The sequence below is a fragment of the Sander lucioperca genome, chromosome 6 (assembly GCF_008315115.2).
Source record: "Sander lucioperca isolate FBNREF2018 chromosome 6, SLUC_FBN_1.2, whole genome shotgun sequence".
Classification (NCBI taxonomy): Eukaryota; Metazoa; Chordata; class Actinopteri; order Perciformes; family Percidae; genus Sander; species Sander lucioperca.
In genome coordinates, this window is record NC_050178.1 from 182,072 (window position 1) to 207,280 (window position 25,209).

The 25,209-nt window shown below is 41.6% G+C and overlaps 1 protein-coding gene and 1 long non-coding RNA gene across 2 annotated transcripts in view; both read left to right on the top strand.

The window, feature by feature from the left end:
* Positions 1–243: 243 nt before the first annotated feature.
* LOC116050232 (cytosolic 10-formyltetrahydrofolate dehydrogenase-like) overlaps positions 244–25,209 on the top strand; it is a 30,761-nt gene continuing 5,795 nt past the window's right edge. The window contains exons 1-16 of the mRNA XM_031300198.2: positions 244–353; positions 2,733–2,878; positions 3,661–3,895; positions 3,976–4,141; positions 7,058–7,159; positions 8,014–8,103; positions 9,226–9,363; positions 17,274–17,399; positions 17,510–17,601; positions 18,592–18,739; positions 18,823–18,942; positions 19,765–19,892; positions 20,478–20,628; positions 20,754–20,824; positions 21,741–21,846; positions 25,021–25,108. Coding sequence (XP_031156058.1) covers positions 2,752–2,878; positions 3,661–3,895; positions 3,976–4,141; positions 7,058–7,159; positions 8,014–8,103; positions 9,226–9,363; positions 17,274–17,399; positions 17,510–17,601; positions 18,592–18,739; positions 18,823–18,942; positions 19,765–19,892; positions 20,478–20,628; positions 20,754–20,824; positions 21,741–21,846; positions 25,021–25,108 — 1,888 coding nt within the window. The 5' untranslated portion in view covers positions 244–353; positions 2,733–2,751. The remainder of the gene's footprint in view (positions 354–2,732; positions 2,879–3,660; positions 3,896–3,975; positions 4,142–7,057; positions 7,160–8,013; positions 8,104–9,225; positions 9,364–17,273; positions 17,400–17,509; positions 17,602–18,591; positions 18,740–18,822; positions 18,943–19,764; positions 19,893–20,477; positions 20,629–20,753; positions 20,825–21,740; positions 21,847–25,020; positions 25,109–25,209) is intronic.
* Positions 22,813–23,357, top strand: LOC118495281. Its single transcript, XR_004897634.1, has 2 exons — positions 22,813–22,913; positions 22,959–23,357. It is a non-coding gene; the product is annotated as an uncharacterized LOC118495281 (long non-coding RNA).

Genomic DNA, 25,209 nt, shown 5'->3' on the forward strand with positions numbered 1-25,209 from the left:
CTTATGTTCTTATGTTTTTCCTTAACAAAAGTTATGGATATAACACAGAAAGTTCAATTAAAAATAAAATCACAAGATTGATTGACACATTTCTCCCTGTGAGAATACGTTTAGCTTATTAATAGGTCAAATGAAGTCAGTGTGTGATTGGGTTTACTCAAAGACACCAGCAGCTGATAGGCCGCCCCCTGCAACCTCATGGCCCGTCCCGTCCAATCACTCTGCTTCATTTCGCATGTTATGCAATCGGGCCGCCCGCCTGAGTCTGCCTGGGGGAGATAAGGGAAAGCACTGCTCTCTCCGTCCGACCGGTCGCTTTCAGGCAGCAGAGGAGCACTGCGGCTGCACGCACGGTGAGTCTCTGCATGGGGCGCGCGCGCGCACACACACACACACACACACACACACACACATACTAAGAGACTGTTTGAAGCAACTGTTGAGGATATTAATTTGACAGTTCTACATTGTGGTTGCTTATGACTTAATACAGTGTGGTCTGGATAATATGCGATTTATTAATATGTTTAATAGACTGTTTGGGGCTAAAGGTTTTGTCGGGAGCTGTCGGTCTGAACGCTGTCAAATCCCATCAACTCCTCCGTGCTTTTGATTGGTCAACACCGGAGACATGAGCTACACTAAGGGATTTGATTGGTTGGCAGGACAGCAGGCCCCACCCTTCGCTGTTCGGGGTCAATAAACTGTCATAATTGGGCTAGCCTACTAAGCAGTTTTTCATTCATTGAGAATGTGCTGCTGTACAATGATCATATTGCTGTTTTTATGCTGCATATATTTACGGTAGTGAAATACAAACTAAAGATTAACAAACATAATCAAAATGTCTCTGCATGCAATATTTATTCAAGATTTAGTACTGTATTGCCATACAGCTTAGTTTTTAGGAATTAGCCTCAGTGTGCTCATGATAGAATAACAGACAATAAGTACAATAAGAAATAAAAACACAACACTTATTACATAAACATTACATGCATTACATATGTCCATGAAATATACAGTACAGAATAAAGGTGCTTTAAAAACAGTATTAGTTGGTGCAGGCTTTTGTAAAGTGCTGGTGAAGAATTGGGGAGCCGTATAGCAACAGGATGCTTCTGCTGTATGTGCTATGAAGGAACCGGGATGTCTTGGTGTTTGATGGCCCCGAGGGGAGAGTTATTAAGAGGGGGTTAGATAGGTGGGGTGCATGGAGTCCTGTAGTATTTATAGACCTTTGCGCTGAATGCAGGGCTTGTCAGAGATGGGGTTGAGTTTGCAGCTGAGGATTTTTGAGGCAGAGCAAACCATTCTGTCCAGCTGCTTCCTCTGCTGAGCTGTGGAGCTGTCATACAACACTTATAGAAACAGGTGAAAATACTTTTTATCACAGTTACCCAAACTGTTGATGAGCTGCCACAGAAAAAAAGAGTCTTTGGTGGGTGTTTTTGATGATAAAGATTGAGTAGTCATCCCATTTCAAAGAGGAGGATATTGTTGTTCTACTCTCTCCACCTCTAGGTGGTTAATGGACAGTGGTGGGAGAGCTGGGAAGGCTCTCCCAAAGTCCACCACCAGCTCTTCAGTTTTGGAAACATCCAGTCCCAAGCTGTAGCGACAGCACCAGTCAACCAGCGACAAAACCTCTTTTCTGTAGGCTGATTCATTGTTGTATGAGATCATCCCTACAACTGTTGTTTTGTCTGCAAATTTAAACATCTTCACAGTTGATGGTGTGGAATGCAGTCAGTGGGGTGGCCGTGGCTCAGGTGGAGTCGTCGCCTACCAATCGGAGGGTTGGTGGTTTGATCCCTGGCCTTGCAGTTGCTCCCGATGCTGTGCCATCGGTGTGTGAATGTTTATCTGATGAGCAGGTGGCAGCCTCAGCCACCAGTGTATGAATGTGTGTGAATGGTGTTTGGTGCCTGTAAAAGCGCTTTGAGTACTAGTCGTTAAGACTAGTAAAGTGCAATATAAATACAGTCCATTTACATTTACACTGTACAATGAATACAGGAGAGGTGAGGTACGCAGCCCTGAGGGGCACCACTGTTTATGTACCGGGTTTTAGAGAGCCTGTTAATTCTGAATGCCTGTGCTAACATGGAGGGGGCAGGATATATGAGCTATACTGCAGCCATCCACCACATGTTATGGTTCACTTATACAGTCTATGCATCAACCGCTGATGGAAACTGTAGGGGTCTAAGCTGAATACTTTTTACTATTTATTTAAATTTATTTTATCGTTATTAATACGTACTGTGTGTATATGTTTATACTTATATTGTTTATATCTTTTTATCCTTCTTATATTTGTATGTGTGACATGCTCCAACAACACCATGACAAATTGCTATGGAGACGTATTAAGTTTCGCGCACGCGCAGAGTGTACGCTCAAGTCGGCGTCGCCTCAGTGTGTTCTGAGGCATTTTTTGGACCTTGGGGACCCGACTGACTTTTCCGCCGACGGTCGGCCCATCTGGTTGGTGTCTCAGGGCCCTTAGGTCTCTTGGAGCTTAAAGTGCCCTTTAGCCAAACACAGAACAAATTGATTTCAGTTGCAAAGAACTTGCAAGTATGAAAAATGCTATGCAGGATGTAAACCTTAGCCCAAGAAACCATCACTTGCAATATGAAATGTGACATAATCCATATACTTTGAGTGCTTGTAATAATTCCAAACATATGTTCTGTTTGTCCTGGTGTGTGTTGCTGCCTCTCCAGAACCCAGTGACGTGTGAGGATGAAGATTGCATTGATTGGACAGAGTCTGTTCGGCCAAGAGGTTTACAAAGAGCTGAGGAAGGAAGGTTACACCATCGTAGGAGTCTTCACCATCCCTGACAAGGATGGCAGGGCTGACCCACTGGGTAAAACATTTACTGACTGATCAAATAGACACAGGATGGTGCCAAATGAAATTTGGACTCTTCACACCACCACTTTTATCACTAGGAGTTAAATTATGATTGCATGCCAAATGAATCAGAGCACACAAGGCCAAACTGCCTCCTAAGTAGCTATGCTGACAAGCATTTAAAAGGCTATTCTTTAAACGGAGTCCGATGCAGACAGTCCACATAAAACCCACCGGGGTTACATTCACTTCCAGCTAACTTCACAGAGAATAACGAGGGCAGAACAGCATCACCAATCTGTTTTAACTGAATATTCTCTGTCTAGCTCAGATAAAAACACCGGATCTGCAGCAGGTTACTGTGTCGATCGCTACCAAGCCTGTTTGTAACCGGCAACGTGATCTTCACTTGTTTAACCGACTATACCAGATAGTATGTGACTGTCCTGCTATTTTTACAGAAATGCGAACTCACCACAGACACTTGCCTTGTTCATGAACTCACGGTGCGCTGCTGAGAGGGAACAGGGGAAACACTGGAATGGATATTTAGCGTTATTTTAAACAAACAGGAAACACAGATGTATGAAACTGCCAATTAGATTCATTTACTTGTAAATTGAAGCAACAGTAACGCCGAACCAGGTCGTTCCAGCCCACTTTAACTCCTGGATATCATTACTGTAATATCTGATAATACAAAATCATCATTATATTTTCAGTCTTTATGTAACTTGTTACTAAAAGCTTTGTTACACCACAATGTAAGAATTGGATCATTCTTTTCTCCCACAGCAACTGAGGCGGAGAAGGATGGTGTTGCCGTGTTCAAGTTCCCCCGCTGGCGTGTGAAGGGCCAGGCTATCCCGGAGGTGGTGGCTCAGTACAAGGCCATCGGCGCCGAGCTCAACGTCCTGCCTTTCTGCTCCCAGTTCATCCCCATGGAGGTCATCGACCACCCCAAACACGGCTCCATCATCTACCACCCCTCGCTGCTGCCTCGCCACAGGGGAGCCTCCGCTATCAACTGGTGAGTCATGTCATGTTCATTAGGTTGGGGATGGCATGGCGACAAGCTCAGTCTTTGACCTGCTGTCCCCTGACACACAGGACCCTGATCCACGGTGACAAAAAAGGCGGCTTCACCGTGTTCTGGGCCGATGACGGACTGGACACGGGACCAATCCTGCTGCAGAGGGACTGTGATGTTGAGCCCAATGACACTGTCAACACAATCTACAAGAGATTTCTCTTTCCAGAGGGTGTCAAAGGCACAGTAAGTGTATTGAGGGGGCAAGGCATTGTGGGTGGTGTAGGCTGAGCGTTTTGGTAAAGAGAGAGCATGTATATTATAAAGCCATTCCATACACTCATTGTGATAGGTGCTTCAGATCCAGTCCACAGATCATTCAATAGTAACACTTTAACATGCTTTGTTTGCTTCAGAGGTTATAGTGGGTCATCTGGCACACACTGTGGTGTAACACACTTTATATATACTTTACAGTACTCAGTCTGTCTAATGGGTACATTATTACATCAGAATCTGGAAAATGTCATTCAGAGTCTGCATTCAGACACAGAACTGGAGTATTTGTTGTAGAGCTACTGGTGTTTTACTTTCCTATCTTACATAAATACTGCAGTGCACTGGCAAATCAGCTGAAGCTGAAAATCACACATATGATGATATTATTATGGCCTTTCAAAGTTGATCTGTTGCCTCTTTACGCATCCAGCAGACACAGAGCAACATTTGCTTTTAATGTGGAGAGGTATTTCTGCCCAACCAATCAGTGTAGCTCTATTATTCTCTCTCTTTTACATCTGTTCTGGTCTCCACCAAATATAAGCTAACATTATATTTGTTGTTAACATTCAGGGCTCAGCTCAAACCTAGGGGGGTCCGGGGGCTTTATTTTCTTTCTTTCTTTTTTTTTTACTATATACGGCAGCTATTTGCACTATTTTTCAAGCCATTTGAGAAAATTATTCCATAAAATCAGTTAATCATTTGGGAAAAAACGATAGTTGCCAAGGAAGAAGATCCTGTAGAGCCTACCTCCTGTTTTGTATCTAATTGTTGCTGTCCTCATCATTCTGACTCATTTTCACTCCTGCCACCTAAAGAGAGGCAAAGATTGCGGCTGCTTTTTTTAAATTACATAAAACAGGTAGGGTCGGAATTTGGCATAAACATCATAACTAATCTTGAAACCTATGTTTGTTATACTATGCTGGAGTAGAGTTACACATAATTAATGTTTAGCTGACAAATCTGCTGCGTTTGAATCGATCCCATAATAATCTGGGCTGCTCTAACTAATTCAAGCTCAACAGTGAGCGCCCATGTTTAGAACGGCTCTGGTTTCGGAAGTGTTTTTCCCTGTTCAATATCTCTATTGACGTTTCATTAAATGTTTATATGAAGAGTTTTAAGCCTGGAACCAAGCCAACCAGCTCCGAGTGGAATCGTCACCATGAAACATTTGATTGGGCTCAAAAGAATGTTTTTAAAAAGTCAAAGCAACGAGACTATATGCACAGAAACGATCGTAGACTTCAGTGGTAGCAGCTTGCTAGCCGTTTGTCGGTTCGCTGATGCGGTAAATATTTCCTTGGTAACAGCGAGCTCCACCAATCGCAGACGTCGCTGATTCGCTTAGGATTGTGAGTTGTGTAGTACTTCTGCATGACCTCGCGAATAAAACCTGTTTTTCTTAGAACCAGGTTGATTTCATATAGACTTGTGGCAACAACTATATATTCATCAAACCTGAGCTAATGTCTCCTGTAGTGAGGTGTGTTTAGCAACCTGTGATGTGGCAGAACAGCAAATTGTAGCAGCTTGCATTGTTTCTCTCACAGAAACAGACTGCAGTCAAGCTCGCCGTCCGTCACTCGCATCTCCGTGGTCAAACCAGCAGGCGCTAAAGTTGGAGACACCGGCACAGCAGAGCGAAGTTTCGGTAACCAGAGCAGACGCAGTAACGTCGCTTGTTAAACAATGTCTTTAATTAATTAAATGAGCTGGTTTGACCACGGAGATGCAAGAAATATGCACTAGTCCACACAGGACCTTCTTCCTGTATTTACTTTTTTGCACCTGCCCCAGACACATCCGACCAATAAGAGGGGTGAACGTTCGCATGATTTATAATGACGCATTTTAGTACGCTTAGATTTTTCCAGGTGTGAAACCAAACTAAGGGGAAAGTTTACCAACTCATCAACTGATTTGGACCAAAGCAAACAAACTATAGATGTTAAAACGCCCTTAGTTAGCATGACATGGTTGGTACCACTGGATCCCTTAGGTCTCTTTTCATATCTTTTCAAGATATAGGTAATATCTTCGCTCTAGCTTTAAAACGGAGCCCACTACAGCCTTCTGAAAGACAGTAATGTTGGCCTAACAGATTAAGGCTTTTGAGAAAACATTCGGGGCTGGACCCCCGCTCCGCCCCTGTAAGATAACATTTACCTTATTGTTCCCAAGGGGAATTTTTGCTTGGGTAACAGTGCTACACCCAGCTGCAATCAATATCTGTGTCTTTAGCAGCTGAATGCCCCACACCAGCTACTATCTAACTGTGTCTGTCTGCTGTTTGGCTTTGTCAGATATATCTGTTTGTTGATCACTACGAGAGACTATACACATATTTATTTAACCCATTGTTCATACAGAAATACTGATTAATGCAGTTTTAAAGTGCTATATCACTGTTTTTTCATGCTCCTTGTGCAATTCATCACAGTAAATTAGATTATCATTGCGTGGAATTACAGTGCTGACTATTCAAATCAATCTTTTTTCAGTAGTTTATACTGAACTGACAATCAAACATTAACATGAGACTTGATGTTCACCCTAATGGATCACACAACTTGACTACATTTCAAGTTACTGCTCATGGATTTTCATAGCAAACACACATCCAGTACATATGGCTGTGTGAACCAGCAGGACACATCTAAAACTTTACAGAGTGTTTGAAAATATGGTCCATTATAGCTATAGTGCGTGGTTTCTGTCGCCCCCATGAAGAATTCTATGTAATGACAACAGCGCGTCCACATGACTTACGTCTTACGTGACCGCGCCCCCCCCATAACAACACAGCGATGGCAAAGTCCATACAGATAGCACACGTTAGCTCCACTGACTGGAACTGCATTGTTCTGGTTCCAGGTGGAGGCGGTGAGGCTGATAGCAGAAGGGAAGGCCCCGAGGATCAGCCAGCCAGAGGAGGGAGCCACATATGAGTGCATTCAGAAGAAAGACAACGCCAAGGTAATACACAACCATCAGTTCTCTCTATAGGCATAAGGGAGAAGAAGACACTATGAGCCAAATGTAAAGCTATAAGACATGTAAAACCATGTCGTTGAGATGCAAAATAAAATGATTCACAATCACTAGATTATTAGATAGTAAACAAGAAGGAGCTGGCAGGAAACAGAGAAGCTGATTTAAATGTGGCGTAAGGGTACTCAAACTATGAGTTGCACTAATACCCTCTAGGTTTATGCTGGTATAAAAGATTTTATAATCATATAATGTATGCTAACTAAATTCATGACCTATCAGTCGGTTATAGTTATGTTCAATGTGTGTCAAAGTTTATGGCAATTGTTGCTAGTTTGGTTTCCAGATATTAACAACAGCTTTAAAACAATGTAGAACTGAGAGCACGATATTGGATGCCTTGGTCATTGACTGTAGATTTACATCAGCAACTGAGAACTAATGTTTAAATTGAAATACCACTGAATGTATAGCATTGAAATATTTGACTTTGAAAACAATCTCTCTGAGTGTATGTGTTCTGAAGCCTTGGACATTTCTGGTAAATTATTTCAAGTTGTGCAATTTCAAAAAATTTTAAGACTCACAAATTGAATATAAAAAAAAAAACTGGGTATTTTCAGATGCTCAAATTGGATTGATGACATTCAGACACAAAATGCAAGAAATTGAATGTTGGGGCTGCTGAGGGTAAACAATGGAGACTGAATTAAAACAAGATATTTTGAAAGTGGGATATTCAAACTACATGAATTCAGATTTTCCAAGTCAAATATAAATATTTTTTGTATATTGCTTCTAAAGACATAATGACAATCGATTCCCCTGACTGTTGGCAGATTGACTGGAACCAGTCAGCTGAGGCTCTCCACAACTGGATCCGAGGAAACGACAAAGTGCCTGGTGCCTGGGCAGAGGTGGAGGGACAGGTAACACTCTGACTGACTTTGAATACTCACTTAACAGACATCATATTGTCTATTGATATCTTATAAAATAAGTCAATCTTAAAAAACATGAGTCAGTACTCCTCTTAAATGACTTATTCATTAATGCAGTAGCCAAGGAATGAAGCTCATTAACACTGTGGGGAAACAGTGTTAAACTCAAGAAGATTGTTGCTTATTGAGTCCTGGCTGTTTAATGACATAGAGAAATACTGCAGAGATGGCTGTAACTGAGTCATTTTTAAGATGCTCTTAAAGGGTAACTACCGTTTTTTCCAACCTGGACCTTAATAGGGTAATTGTCCAGCTTGTATTTACCTTCATAAAAGTGCTTGTTTTGCCGCTGACAGACTCCGATTGATATTCTAAGTGTCTGACAACAATATGGAAAGGATTTCTAAGGAGGTTGAACTTTCTGTTAAAGAGTAAGATCCTTTTTTTAAACATAAAAACATCCACGAAATTGCTTTCACTAAACCCACCAGACTCCATGTAAATAAACAGTAATTTTAGTATCGTAAAATACACTTCAAAGTCGAGAGAAAGTAAATAAAACTATGAAAAGCCGTATTGGGTCGTCTTTCCACTTTTCCAACCATCACAACTCTAGTTTTGGTTGAAATAAACACACAGTTTACCGATTTACATGTGAAAATATGTTGGCTCTGTACAGGCTAAATTATTGCCTTTTTAAATGGAGTCTGGTGGGTTTAGTGCTAGCGACTTCAGAGCTGTTTCTGGTTGAACAGAAAGGTCTCAAAGAGGTTTTAAAGGTCTATCTCTGAAGGGATTCTTTCCATAATGTCAGCCACTTAAAATACTAATCTGAGCCTGTCAGCGGCAAAACAAGCACTTTTGTGAAGGTAAATACAAGCTGGACAATTGTCCTATTAACTTACATTGTAGCTTGTTTTAGCGCTGCCAACTACAGCGATCTTGCTTAATGCTGGACCAATGTCAAAGATTGTTGTTCCCATCAGTCACACAAAACCATAGGAAAATAGGGTCCAGGTTGAAAAAAACGTTAGTTACGCTTTAACTGTTGACTTTCATTAGATCTGGTCCTCACCAAAGTTGTGCTGTTTGGTGTCTCTCTTTCTATAGAAAGTGACTTTCTACGGCTCCACTCTGGTGGATAACGGCTCCATAGCTATCGGCCAGCCGCTGCAGATCCCCGGAGCCAGCCGGGCCGCCACCGTCACCAGGGCCGGTCTGCTGCTGTACGGCAACGACAGCAAGGCGGTAATCTTCCTCTTCTTCTTCTTGCTCTTGCTCATCCTCTTGCTCTTCACTCCTCGTTTCAGTTCCTCCTTCATGTCCTTTCTCTTTGCTACATATTTGGGCAGTTGACAAATATGCAGTAAATACTGTATTTTTAGCAAAACCCCATTTTTTTGTCAGTTATTTATTAACATGTTTTCATAGGCATTCAATCAGATAGTCTTCATACAATATTATTTTTATAATAAAAGAAAAAAATATATATCCAAGAACAACAACAACACACACAAAGAACAAATAATAATAATAAAAAAAACACTAAACAAACAAAACAACTAAACCTCAGTAACAAAGACAGTCAAAAACATTTACCCTTAGAACAGCACATCTTGTAATTGAGTCAAATATGTAATTTCCTTAAACACCTTTTTATTGCAATAGGCCTTTAATATATAAGAGTAAAGTGATCCCATACCTGACTAAATTTACCTTTTCTATTGTTCAATCTAGCTATTGAGTATTCAAAGGAAGCAGTCTCTGTCATAACTTTATTTTATTTTGTGAGTAGTGGCTTGTTTGCATTCTTCCAATGCGCAGAATAAGCCTAAATTCACACCGCAAGTCTTAACGCTTAATTTGGATTTTTTTGCTCAGATCCGATTTTTTGTTTGGCTGTTCACATTACCTTTTAAAATGTTGCCTATATCAGATTCCAGTGTGAACGGTTTGCGGTTTTGAACTGACCGGCATGCGCAAAAGAACAATAACAATGACATCAGACGCAGCACGCTGTTGAACTAAAGTTAGTGAGGTTATGGAGGAAGTAAGCATTTTCGCTTTTATTTCAAAATGTTTGTGTAATGGAAGCCGTAACATTAATGAGCAGGTGCTGAGGAGGAGAAGAATGAAGAGAAAGAGAGCCAAATTGGCTATTTTTTCAAAAAAGGAGCGGTTACGGTATGATCCTTCTAGTTTTGATTGAATCGAAGTCTCTCCCCATACACCAATTAGGTCTAACACCTCACTCTCCCTCCATTGACTTGGTCCATCACTGTTCTCCATTTTGTAGGCCTAGTCAAGTTTTGAATGTTACTGTCTGTGTCTGTGTCTCTGTCTTGTGACAAATGTCGATGTAGATTGACGTAAAAGTCGCATCAAATCCACCATGGTTGTTCACACTGCGGCTGCATTGAAAAAAATCAGACCTGGGTCTGATTCAGGACCACATATGGAAGTGGTCTAAATCTGATTTGAAAAAATCTGATCTGAGTGTTCACACTACTTCTGAAGAAGTCTGATCTGGCCACTTTTGCCTGCAGTCTGAACGTAGCCTAAGTGTTGCTGCAGTAATACAGCCTGCCATCACAAGTCCAAACTGCACTTTGGTGACCCCCTTGTGGTAGCAGTGTTTTGTCTCCAAGAAGGCATAACTGAGGGGAATCTAGACAAGGTTGCCCTATCCATTCTCCAAGTTTCTCTAGCACCTCCCTCCAAAAGGGAAGAAATAAAATCTATGAACAATTTTATAATGGATGAATTTGCTTCAAATGTCTCTTGTAGCCCTGGCAACATTAGATATTATGTTTTGCCATGTCTCTTCCCCAATATCCTTTCCTGTATCCTTTTGCCAAATCAACCTTAAATTCTCACATCTCCCACTTTGAATATTCATTATACATAAAAAAAAATGAAGGCACGATGCGTTATGGTGGGTAAATTAAAAAAGTCTTTCACCATATTATTTTCCACTTCTCTCCTATTAAGTTTAAAGATACTCTCTATACTGCTCCATAGTTGTAGGCATAGGCAGACCGGCAATCTGGCAGTTCTGGCGAATGCCAGAAGGGCCGATACACTCTTGGGTCGATTTGGGCCTCAGGAAAAAAGAAAAAAATTGTGTTTCACACTAGTTTGACAAAAACATGCAAGACTGTACAGCTGCAGCCTGGAGCCTCCCGTCTGGTGCTGTCGGGCTTCTACTTTTCAAAATAAAAGCTTGCGTCTGGTCTGCTATGTCTTTGTACTTTGGTGTTTTGGGTGTTTAAGTATGTAATAATATGTTTTAAATATGCAAGCATTACCATTCTAAGATGGTGCCATGAATTGCTCCAGTGTGTGTATTATTTAATTATGAAAGCCTGTACGTGCACCTCATGCTGCTGCTGCCATAATCTAATTTGAGCCTGGTTTTTGCAATTATAAAGCAAATAATCTCCCCGTCTGAAATTGGGCCAGTAAGGGATGGAATTGCCAGGGCCGAATTTGTAGGTGTTGTTTGTAGGTGTATCCAAAAATCTCCCTTTCCTTTCAAATTAAATTGGTCAACTAATGACTTAATTGTTGTGCCTATATAGAGATAATTTATCACACTTAAACCAGCCTCCTGTCAGGTATCCCAAATAAATGCTTCTCTATACTGATCCGTGGATTACTCCAAATAGAAGAATAATTCTGTTTATACTGAGATTTCCCCATTTTTGAAGAAAGAATACATATATTTACGCAGTGTTTGTCTGATCTGATATTTGAGAAAAGAAAAACAAAACAAACTTATTTTTCTTTTTACGACTCGAACACCAAAAAAGTCATTTCTGATGTGTATGTATTTAATATAATTTTAAAACACACTTTTAAGAATAGTTTCTAATCAGATGCTTTAAACAATTTCACAAGTCTATCTTAGAGGTGGTAGAAGGTGTGAGTCGAGCAGCGCGGAGTGTTGGCTCTGCTTCACATATGACACCAGGGCCCCGTTTCAGGAAGGAGGTTTAACAAACTCTGAGTCTAACCCTGATCTCTGAGTTGATTTACCCTGAGATGGGAAACTCAGAGTTTTCGGTTTCAGAACAGCTGATATGAGTTGGTTCAATCAACTCAGAGTAGGTTCACACGCGTGCACCACCACAATAAAAAGGCAGCACGAATGGAGCCATGATACTACGATTCACCATGGTAACAACCACAATACTCATGTGCACAAACAGCGAGTTAAAAAAACAACCCAGTGGCGGCTGCAAAAGAGAGAAAATTTGCGTGGGAGAAAATTGCTGCTAGAGTAAATATAGAGTAAAGTACTACGCCTACTAATCCCACTGAGGCTGCAGCACCATCATTAACAGAATTATAATTCATAATCTTTTATTTCAAAGGGTTTACACCTGCAATACTGTGGAACTCCTTTTAATGGCTCTTACTGGTTTGTGGCCAGGGAACACTACAAAACATTTGAAACACGTTTCATTACATTACATTACATGTCATTTAGCTGACGCTTTTATCCAAAGCGACTTACAATTAAGTGCTTTCAACTGAAGGTTCAAACTCCAGACAACAAGTAGTAAGTGCAAATACAGTAGCTTTAAATAGGCAAAGCTACAAAGAGACAAATGAAAGTGCAGGTTCGAAAGTGCAAGTTCAAGAATTTTATCCGAGGTGTAGTCGGAAGAGATGCGTTTTTAGCCTTCGGCGGAAGATGTGTAGGCTTTCGGCCATCCTGATATCGATGGGGAGCTCGTTCCACCATTTGGGAGCCAGGACAGTGAACAGTCGGGATTTCGTTGAGTGATTAGTTCTCCCTCGCTGTGAGGGAGCAGCCAGCAGTTTGGGTTGGGGTATATGGTTTGACCATGTTCTGGATGTAAGCGGGTGCTGATCCGTTCGTGGCCCTGTACGTAAGTACTAGTGTCTTGAAGCGGATGCGGGCCGCAATTGGTAACCAGTGAAGAGAGCGGAGGAGAGGTGTAGTGTGAGAGAACTTGGGGAGGTTGAAGACAAGTCGAGCCGCTGCATTCTGAATGAGCTGCAGGGGTTGGAAGGCACATGCAGGCAGGCCAATCAGGAGGGAGTTGCAGTAGTCTAGACGTGAGATGACTAGAGCCTGAACCAGAACCTGAGCCGCCTTCTGCGTTAGAAGGGGACGTATCCTTCTGATGTTATGCAGCATGTATCTACACGATCGGGTGGTTGCAGCAATGTTAGCAGTGAAGGAGAGTTGGTCGTCAAGTGTTACACCCAGGTTTCTAGCAGTCTTGGTGGGGACTACTATAGAGTTGTCAATTGTTATAGTCAGGTCTTGGGTAGGAGAGCCCTTCCCTGGAAGGAAAAGGAGCTCAGTCTTGTCAAGGTTGAGTTTCAGATGGTGTGTGGACATCCAAGAAGAGATGTCAGTCAGACAGGCCGAGATACGTGCTGCTACCTGAGTTTCAGACTCAGGAAAGGAGAGAATTAGTTGGGTGTCAAGCTGTGATAAGAAAAGCCATGCGACTGAATGACAGACCCGAGAGAGTTGGTGTACAGAGAGAAGAGGAGGGGACCCAGGACTGATCCCTGAGGAACCCCAGTTTTAGTGGGCAAGGTTCTGAGCTAGACCCTCTCCAGGTTACCCGGTAGGTTCGGTCTGCCAGGTAAGATGTGAGTAATGAGAGCGCAGAGCCTGAGACACCCAGATTTCGGAGTGTCGAAATGAGGATCTGGTGGTTCACTGTGTCAAAGGCAGCAGAAAGATCCTGATCCTTGATAATGGAAGAGAGAGAGGTTGTTCTAGCGATGTGAAGCTGCTCAGTGACAGCAAGGAGGGCAGTTTCTGTTGAGTGGCCAGCCTTGAAGCCAGACTGGTGGGGATCAAGAAGGTTGTTCTGGTGGAGATAGGTAGAGAGTTAATTATAAATGGCACGCTCAAGATTTTTAGATAGAAATGGAAGAAGGGAGACGGGTCTATAGTTATTTACATCAGAGGAGTCGAGTGTTGGTTTTTTGAGCAGTGGGGTCACTCTTTCCTCTTTGAGAGCATCGGGGAAACAGCCAGTTGACAAGGAGATGTTAATGAGATGGGTGAGGAAAGGAAGGAGGTCCGGAGCAATGGACTGGAGAAGGTGAGAAGGGATAGGATCCAGGGGGCAGGTGGTTGGGCGGGCAGAGGTAATCAAAGTAAGAATTTGGTTTGGAGATAAAGGGGTGAAAGAGGAAAGAGTACTGGAAGTGATGGATGGTAAGGTGATTTCAGGAGGTGTGGTTGAGAATGAAGAGTGTATGTCATCTACCCGCGTAGACTCCTTTGTCTTTGTCCTCCGAGTCTTCGTCCGATGAGGCTGCCGCTGAGGCTGCCGCTTCACGCAATTGCCAACATTAAATACAAGGAGGTGATTGGTGTTGGCTACAGGTGGGGAGGCCACACCCTGGCTAATCAGTCAAAAGCACCTGAGAGTCGTTAACCTCCACTCCCCAAATTCACACTTTACACTAACTAGTTTCACTTTAAGAAAATCCTCTAAATTATGCCTAACAACACAACTAATCCAGCAAAGAACACACAGCAGCAGTAGAAAGTAGAAAAGTACAAGAAGCAGCAAAAACCCAAATAAAGTCTGTACTTAACTTAATATCTAGCAGTCCAGTAGTCAGTTCCTTCAGAAATCAAATGCACTCTGTCATTTGGTCTGATTCTAGCTTACTTTTGTAGTCAGAATCAGGTGGGGAGGCCACACCCTGGCTAATCAGTCAAAAGCACCTGAGAGTCGTTAACCTCCACTCCCCAAATTCACACTTTACACTAACTAGTTTCACTTTAAGAAAATCCTCTAAATTATGCCTAACAATACAACCAATCCAGCAAAGAACACACAGCAGCAGTAGAAAGTAGAAAAGTACAAGAAGCAGCAAAAACCCAAATAAAGTCTGTACTTAACTTAATATCTAGCAGTCCGGAGGCCTGTACTACGAATCAAGATCAACATGTCCAGGATTGCTTTCAGTTATCCGGCTTCACCAAACCTAACAACCGTGGCCCCGCATAACCTGTATCACGACGCTGGTTATCAACTAGTTCAATCAACCCAGGGCTTCCCAATCCAGCGGCGCGCGCGTTAACATAAAAGAGGTGGTGTTTGCGCACCACGACCAATCGCAAACATCTACCAGAGCCGCATATTTTACATAAGAAGAGCAAACTATAATTCTACATAAATATGAAGAACACAGACACGGTTTTACAGGCAAAATGCAGGAAGGAAAGCTGGCAAAAAAAGCTGACGCTGTTTTGCGTAAATCACAACGCTTATCCTATCAATATCACTTCCAGTGGTGTAGTCTACGTAATAGCTCCAGGATGTCTATATACCCACTTAAAAATGTCCAATGACATGTAACATACTTTTGATTATATTTTTGATAGATTTTGAATTGTTATCCGTGCTTTTTTCTAAGGTAGCCAATTTTTTTTGCATAAAAGTGTATCGGAATGCAGGAAATGAAGTCGTTGATGCTTAAAACTTCCCTGGGGGAGGACACCCAGACCCCCCACTATGATATGCCCCCCTCCTCCCCAAAGGCAGATTCTGGCCAATATACAGTACAGTACACCCACTATAATAGCCTACATTAGACTACACTGGTCACTTCCCCATCAGTCAGGCACAAGATATGACCATAATTACACTTTTGCTTTCCATGAACTGTCGTTGCTTTAGCCTTTTATTTCAGTTGCAACCCCAGCAGTGGTAAGCTGTCAGAGAAAATAAAAAAAATAAAAACATAATTCTAACCGATGTGCATATTGGCAACACATGGCTGAAGAAGCCGACAAATAGCCTATATGTAATTCCCTCCGCTTCAAATCTATATCTTTCATAAATATACCCATCAGGGAATGTTAACGGGGTTGTCGGTCTCTAAATGTTTTAACTTTTCTGAGCGCACCTCTCTCTCTCTCCGCCCACCAAGCTCCAGCTGATCTTCTAAGAACGGTGACGCCGTTATCAGTCGAGTATTGATTGGTCAGTAGGCGGTGCTTTCACACCGGTTGATCTCTAATCAACAACATAACCTGCTCCCGACCAGGTTAGGCGTTCAGGATAAGTTACCACGGCGATTGAACCCGATAACAACTAATCCACCTTCGTAGTACAGAAAACCCTGGTTTGAACCTGAAGTTAGCTCGTTAACACCAAATCTCGCTTCGTAGTACAGGCCTCAGTAGTCAGTTCCTTCAGAAATCAAGTGCACTCTGTCATTTGGTCTGATTCTAGCTTAATTTTGTAGTCAGAATCAGGTGGGGAGGCCACACCCTGGCTAATCAGTCAAAAGCACCTGAGAGTCGTTAACCTCCACTCCCCAAATTCACACTTTACACTAACTAGTTTCACTTTAAGAAAATCCTCTAAATTATGCCTAACAACACAACCAATCCAGCAAAGAACACACAGCAGCAGTAGAAAGTAGAAAAGTACAAGAAGCAGCAAAAACCCAAATAAAGTCTGTACTTAACTTAATATCTAGCAGTCCAGTAGTCAGTTCCTTCAGAAATCAAATGCACTGTCGTTTCAGAGCGAGTTACAGTCTTCTGACAGCGCTACAGTGGCTTTAATAAAATGCTCCGCATCACCAATGTTGTAAAGAAAACTGCCGTTTTCAAAAAAAAAATAATGTGACACAAATAATCTGCTGGGATGTAGAGCATGCCCAAGATGGGTGATGTTAGTGAAATGAGGACGGATAAGGTTATGTAGGCTACATTACTGATAGACTGGGAAGATAAATGATACCGCTCAAATAGGTAGTAAAATGTCGGGGCTTCAATATCATCTCCCGACAACAGCAGCTTCTTCATCAACGGGATCATCGACACATGGAAATGCCATTTCTTTAGAAAAAAAAAACATTTTATAGTCTGCCTAACATGGTTAATAAACCAACACAATTTCTTTTATTCATGCCGATAACAAATTGCGCTAAAATGCGCCTGATACAGAAATGAAAGCACGCTGTGTCAGAGGGAGGAGACTGAGAGAAACTCAGGGTTTCTTGAAGAAAACCTGCTCCCGGCCAGGTTAGGTTCACTCATTCACTCAGGCTAAAGCACTGCTAATGTGATTGTTTTGAAAGCTTATTGTTTGTTTTTAGTCATTGTGTTAATGTCATGCTCTGTTTCTGTGCAGCTGTTGGTGAAGAATCTTCAGTTTGAGGATGGGAAGATGATTGCTGCAGCGCAGTACTTTGCCTCAGGCAGCAGTGCTGCTGTAGAGCTCACTGAGGAGGAGAAAAGCTTCGCTGAACAGATGAGGGTAGGCCTCCTCTCCGTCTAATTCTAGGGAAGCTGAAAGAAATCTAACTGAAAAGTTTGTCCACTAAGAAATGTTCCATGTTGACTTTTGTTGCTGATGTTTCCTCACAGACAGTGTGGCAGAGTATATTGAATAATGTCAGTCAGATCGAAGACTCCACTGATTTCTTCAAGTCTGGTGCTGCGTCCATGGATGTGGTCAGGTAAGGAAAAAAGGGTGAAAGATGGATTTATCTTCTTAAACAGAACTTATCTGGTGCACTATAGGCATTCAGCTGACTCTCCCATCTGAAGCTACAGTCATTTCTAGACTACCATAGTCTCACGCATCCAAAAGCAATGATGGCAAAGGTTTGAGACTTAATGAGAATAATTAACAAAATCAAATCAAAAGTTAATCTATCTATACATTCATGCATACTGTATATGCACACATATGTTCATTGTAATACAGTATTTATCTGCACTGTACAGTAATTACTGTTATTATTAATTCAAGCTATGACAATAGGTTGTGATAGCTTGTAGGCTGAAAGGTAAAAACAGTTTGCATCACTTTCCTTCTGCTGCTGTACTCAGCTCATCAGTTCCGATGTGTTCCACTAGTGTTATGTTTTCACAGCAGAAAATAAGTGTCAACACTTGGAGACATATAAACATCTGCAGCATATTCCACTTCTCCATACAAAATGTCCACCACTCTGGTCCAGACTGAAATATCTCAACATGAATTTCATTAGGGGAGACATAGTCTGGATCGACGAACAATCATTTCCAGGATAATGTGTGTTGTCGCTGTTCTCTTTGGGAAACAACAACAAACTTCAAGCTAGCAAGCTACACGCTGAAAATGTCAAGTTTTGAAGAAACTTTGGAAAGTGCAACAAGGCAGGCCTGCTTGGTTCTTTGAGGGAATGATTGTAAAGATTTATAAAGAATATCTTTACGGCATTTCCTCTCTAACTGGGACGTTTTGGGAGCGATTGGTGGGGTTGCTGTGGACAAAGTACACACGGAGATACACTGGTAAGAGCTAATGAGGTTTAACCATGTGTTGTGCCACAGCCAGAAGACAAATTTAGTTTCAAAAGAAGCTGGAGGCAGCAAAAAAAACACCGCTGGCTCAACTATTTAAAAAGTTTCATTTATTCACCATAGTAAGAAATCCCACTGAATCCATGTTCTCTCTCCAGGCTGGTGGAGGAGGTGAAGCTGCGGGCCAGTAACTGCCAGCTGCAGAACGAGGACGTCTACATGAACTGCACCTTTCAGGATTTCATCCAAATGTGCGTCAGGAAGCTCCGAGGGGAGGACGATGAAGAGGAGCTGCTCGTTGACTATGTCAGTGTGTAAATAGACAGAAAGGAGCTGTGACTGGCTGCTATTTGGGAAGACGACGTGTTAACTGTGGTTTAATTCCTCAGGTGGAGAAGAACATCAACAACATGAGCGTAAAGATGCCTCATCAGCTGTTCATTAATGGAGAGTTTGTTGATGCAGAAGGAGGAAAGACCTACAAAACCATCAACCCCACAGACGGCACGGTGAGGACCACAACACCCACAGAATCAAACAAAATCAACACTATTCTTTATAATACTGAGTTCTGTCTAGAGCACATTGGTACATATCCACGACGTTCAACTTCCGGGATTGCTCCGGTGCCGCCGTAAATTCCCTTTACAACTGGTCCGTCCCCTTTCTCTTTCTTTGTGTTGGCATTCTAAACTTCGGTGGATTTATGAGGCCTATGGTTAACTGCTCCTCAGATCTCTCCAGGGTAAATCCAGACAGCTAGCTAGACTATCTGTCCAATCTGAGTTTTCTGTTGCACGACTAAAACTACTTTTGAACGTACACGTTCTACCAAAACAAGTTCCTTCTCGAGGCTATTTTGCAGAGGCACCATGGCTCCGTCCGGCGCTTTGCACCGCCCATGACGATTGTGATTGGTTTAAAGAAATGCCAATAAACCAGAGCACGTTTTTCTCCCATCCCAGAATGCTGTGTGGACTAGCCAGACCTTCCTCCGCAGCACTGTGAAGGAGGGTCTGGCAAAGGGAGACTAAGAGCACATTATTTCAAATTTACAAGGTGTTGGGGCTGCGGCTGTTGATAGCTTGTTAGGTTACAGGTATTAAAAGCTGAATTTATAGAATGACAGTCACAATATTAAGTGGAAATAACTTTGATATAATGGAGATTTTACAGACTGCCGTAGTCTTTAGTAATTTAAAAAAAGAGACATCTTTAGCCACTATATTGTTGTAACCTGCCGAACTGATCCGACAGGGGAGTTCTCTTGTACCACTGTCCTCTCTGCTGGCTGTGTGATTATATGTCCTGTCTGTGTGTGTGTCCTGCAGGCTATCTGTGACGTGTCTCTGGCCCAGATCAGTGATGTGGACAGAGCAGTCGCTGCTGCTAAGGAGGCCTTTGAAGAGGGAGAGTGGGGCAAGATGAACCCCAGAGACAGAGGCAGACTCATCTACAAGTCAGTGCACCTGGTCTTACTAAACTTAACTTAAATCTATAGTGCGTAGTTTCTGTCTCCCCCATGAGGAATTCTAAGTAATGACAACAACACTGTCGGCGCATCCACATGATACAAGCCTTCAGTGATCACGCACGAAGTTGCTAGTAGCCAAGGAAACACGGAGGATTAAAAAAACATGATGGACTCTTCAGAAGAGGTCATTATCTAATCACGGAAGGCTTGTATAATGTGGACGCGCCGACAGTGTTGTTGTCATTACTTAGAATTTCTCATGGGGGAGACAGAAACTACGTACTATAGCTTTAAGGTAACACCTGCCAGCCAATCAGAAACATTTACTTCACATACAGGTGTCTTTGACCTTTAAATAATGAGTACTATATTAGTATATATATATATATATATATATATATATATATATATATATATATAAATAAAAGTATTATTGAAGCAAAGTTAGTTTTTTGTTTTATACTTTTTTGTTTGGTATATTTTTAAGAGCAGCCCCAATGTAATCAGCTGTGTTCTGGTCATTCTGTGCCACTAAGTGAAGATGAAGTTTTTTTTTGCTCTGCACCCCAGGCTGGCTGACCTGATGGAGCAGCACCAGGAGGAGCTGGCCACCATCGAAGCCATGGACTCTGGAGCGGTTTACACTCTGGCCCTGAAGACTCACGTGGGCATGTCCATCCAGACCTTCCGCTACTTTGCTGGCTGGTGTGATAAGATCCAAGTAAGACTGAAATGTGATGAAACTGATCTAAAACTTAAACTGGTAAAACCACCAGTTTAAGTTTATAAAGATATAGCTAATCACCAAAAGAACATGGATGAATACATGGTGTCCTCTTTTCACAGGGTAGTACCATTCCTATCAACCAGGCCAGGCCCAATCGGAACCTCACCTTCACCAAGAAGGAACCAATAGGGTGAGAGAGTGGATTTAATACACACACACACACACACACACACACACACACACACACACACACACACACACACACACACACACACACACATATATGTTGAGCAGGTAGAACATGATTACACTGCATATTAAAATTGTATAAATAGAGACATCAGACAGTGTTTGTATTTGCAGTGTTACAGCAGTAAAAAAAATAAAATGGGCATGAGACGCATCAGTAAAAAAGCAAACAGTAGAAAAGCAAAGTATTAGGGATCGACCGATACTGGTTTTTAAAGGCCGATACTGATTATTGGTAGTTAAAGAACCTGATAACGATATTTGGAACAGATACGCATTTACAGTGACAATGAAAATCTTTAAATTGAAATTAAGATTTTGGAATGTTACATTACTCCAACACAAAACTTTTTTTTTTAATTCTTAGAGCGATTATTTAATAAATGAGAAACTTTCAACATAATACCCAGTAAGAGAGATTCAGATAGTGTTGTGGGCGGGGCATGAAGTCAGACTCAGTGGTGAGTGAAACCGAAGCAGAGGGACAGACACAGAGCTGTAGCTGAGCCAAAGTAGACCACTTTTTAATTCATTAACTTAATCAGTTATCAGGCAAAAAAAAACGCAGATACAGATAATTTGGAAACTGCTAAAAAAAACGGGGATGATAATCGGCCAGAGACGATAATTGGTCTATCCCTACAACGTATAAGTAGACAGACTGTTGCATTCACAGTACCGGACATAGGAAATATTGTTGTTTTATTGTGCTGCCTGTAAAAAAAGGAACTCAGAAGCAAAACAAGTCATAAAGTTATTACCTTGAATCACATATTACTGCAGTAAATAAATGACAGATATAAACACAGGCACTTGTGTCATTAGCATGCACAAACCGTCCCTTTCTTTTTCCTCAGAGTGTGTGCCATCGTGATTCCCTGGAACTACCCTCTGATGATGCTGGCCTGGAAGACCGCCGCCTGCCTGGCAGCAGGGAACACAGTCGTCCTCAAACCTGCTCAGGTCAGACTCTGTCCATACAACATGACAGTAATAACTGCTAGATAACATCTCCAAATAAGGACATGGTCATTTTAATACATTGAAATCAGTTTTAGTTTTAATATTGTCGTGTTGAACATCAGGGACCGCGATGGAAATGAGTCCTGGGCTTTGTCCATTTCTCCTTGATACTCTGATGATCTCAATGTCTTATACATGTGTGTTTTATGTCTCCGCGCCAGCAACAGCTGTGGCTTGAGAATTCCTACGCTAATTCTGACAACATTTCACACAAATGTCTAATAGGATCAAATGGTCAAGTGATGACATTTTATAACCCAAAGGTCAAAGGTGAACTTCTCTGTGACATCGTAATGTTCCTTAAAGGGTAACTACCGTTTAGGGTAACCTCTATTTTCCTATGTTTTGTGTTTAAGTGACTGATGGGAACAATAAATCTTTTTTTTCATTTTAGCATCGTAAAATGCACTTCATTCAAAGTCGACAGAAACAAAATAAAACGATGAAACGCCGTTTTTGGGTCGTCTTTTCACTTTTCCAACCATCACAACTCTAGTTTCGGTTGATATAAACACAATAGTTTACCGATTTACACTTGAAAATATGTTAGCTCTATACATGCTAAAAGTATTGTTTTTTTAAATGGAGTCTGGTGGGTTTAGCGCTAGCGACTTCAGAGCTGTTTCTGATTAAACAGAAAGGTCTTCAAGAGGTTTTAAAGGTCTATCTGTGTAGGGATCCTTTCCATAATGTTGTCAGACACTTAGAATATTAATCTGGGCCTGTCAGTGGCAAAACGAGCACTGTTGTGAAGGTAAATACAAACTGGACAATTGCCCTATTAACTTACGTTGTAGCTTGTTTTGCCACTGCTGACTGCAGCGATCTCGCTTAATACTGCACCAATGTCAAAGATTGTTGATCCCATCAGTCACTTAGACACAAAAACATAGGAAAATATCTTGAAAATCCACTTTTCTGGCTGTAATTCAACACAATAACTCTGGAACAGAAGGGGAAGACATTTGGTCGGAGACTGAGTTGGTGACACTAATCTTGAAACTACGGTGATGATATAGATCACTTAATACATTTTTATTAAATTGCTTCAGTCTTCAATACATGTATTATATGAGTCTGGACAGACATGGATGTAACTGCAACTTCATTGGTTGGCAGAGGCATAATAATAATAATAATAATAATAATAATAATAATAATACATTTTATGTATATAGCACTTTTCAAGCATTAAGGACAAAGTGCTTTCCATATTAAAAGATTTACAGGATATTAATTAGGAATCAGGAACCCATGTAAGCCCCCCTCCGCACAATGACATACAAAAATTAGAACATGAGATCATAAATTTCAAGCAGCATTTCAAAAAACAGTGAAAGTGCAAGATGGAATGTCAATAACAGAAACATGTATGGAAATGCATCTAAAAACACTAATATGATAATACAAATCAAGCATGATTTAAATACGTAATGACAGTGAAGTTCAAAAAAAGTATTAAAAAGAGGAAATATGCAGTGTTGCGATAATTGGAAAGCAGACATGGTTAAGTGAAGGCCGTCTTGTAAAAAGGAGTTTCAAGGAGGCACTTAAAAGCTGCAGTGGAGTCAGCCAATCTCATAAAACAGTGAAGAGGTCATTCTAGTTTAGTAGCTGCATTTGAATTTTGTCAGATAAACAGAATGAAAATGGCTGTGCAGTCTGCGGTTAAGCCGATGTTAAGCAGAGGCCTGTACTACGAAGCGAGATTTGGCGTTAACGAGCTAACTTCAGGCTCAACCCAGGGTTTTCTGTACTACGAAGGTGGATCACTTGTGATCGGGTTCAATCGCCGTGGTAACTTATGCTGAACGCCTAACCTGGTCGGGAGCAGGTTACGTTGGAGATTAGAGATCAACCGGTGTAAAAGCACCGCCCACTGACCAATCAATACTCGACTGATAACGGCGTCACCGTCAGAGGTGCGCTCATAAAAGTTAAAACATTTAGAGACCGACAACCCCGTTAACATTCCCTGATGGGTATTTTTATGAAAGATATAGATTTTCAACGGAGGGAATTACTTATAGGCTATTTGTTGCCTTCTTTAGCCGTGTGTTGCCAATGCGCACATCAGTTTAAATTATGTTTTTTTTTATTTTCTCTCACGATCGCGCACCACTGCTGTGGTTGCAACTGAAATAAAAGCCTAAAGCAACGACAGTTTATGGAAAGCAAAAGTGTAATTATATATGGTCAGATCTTGTGCCTGACTGATGGGGAAGTGACCAGTTTAGTCTAATGTATTGTAGTGGGTGTACTGTACTGTATATTGGCCAGAATCTGCCTTTGGGGGAGGAGGGGGGCATATCATAGTGGGGGGTCTGGGTGTCCTCCCCCAGGGAAGTTTTAAGCATCAACGACTTCATTTCCTGCATTCCGATACACTTTTATGCATCAATTTATGGTGAAATACCTCCATTGAGCCTATGTGAAGAAAAAAGCACAGATGACAATTCAAAATATATCAAACATATAATGGAAAGTATGTTGTTACGTGTCATTGGGCATTTCTAAGTGAGTATATGGAAATCCTGGAGCTTACTATCACGTAGACTACACCACTGGATATTGATAAGCTAAACGTTGTGATTTACGCATAACAGCGTCGGCTTTTTTGCCAGCTTTCTTTCTCCTGTGTTTTGCCTGTAAAACCGTGTCTGTGTTCTTCATATTTATGTAGAATTATAGTTTGTTCTTCTTGTTTAAAAGATGCAGCTCTGGTAGATGTTTGCGATTGGTCGTGGTGCGCAAACACCGCCTCTTTTATGTGAACGCGCACATCTCTAGATTGGAAAAACCTGGGTTGACTGAACTAGTTGATAACCAGCGTCGTGATACAGGTTATGCGGGACCACGGTTGTTAGGTTAGGTGAAGCCGGACCACTGAAAGAAATCCAAGACATGTTGATCTTGATTTGTAGTACAGGCCTCAGGTGTAATGTTTACCATGCTAACATTTGATACAGTACTAGCACTTAACACAAAGTACACCTAAGGCTGATGGGAAATTCATTAGTTCAGCAGGTATTTAGTCCTACATTTTAGATGATAGGTCAGTTAGTACATCTCATCCTGAGGGGAACATGACAGTCTGCAGTCTTTTGTTTCCAGGTGACTCCACTGACAGCACTGAAGTTTGCCGAGTTGGCGGCGAGAGCGGGACTGCCTAAAGGAGTGGTTAACATTCTGCCGGGATCGGGTAGGAACACTTGGCCTGGTTGAACAGTACATTAGTTTTATGGGAGTTGATTTTGTGATATCATCTCCAGATTAAGCATACACCAGATTAAGCATACACTT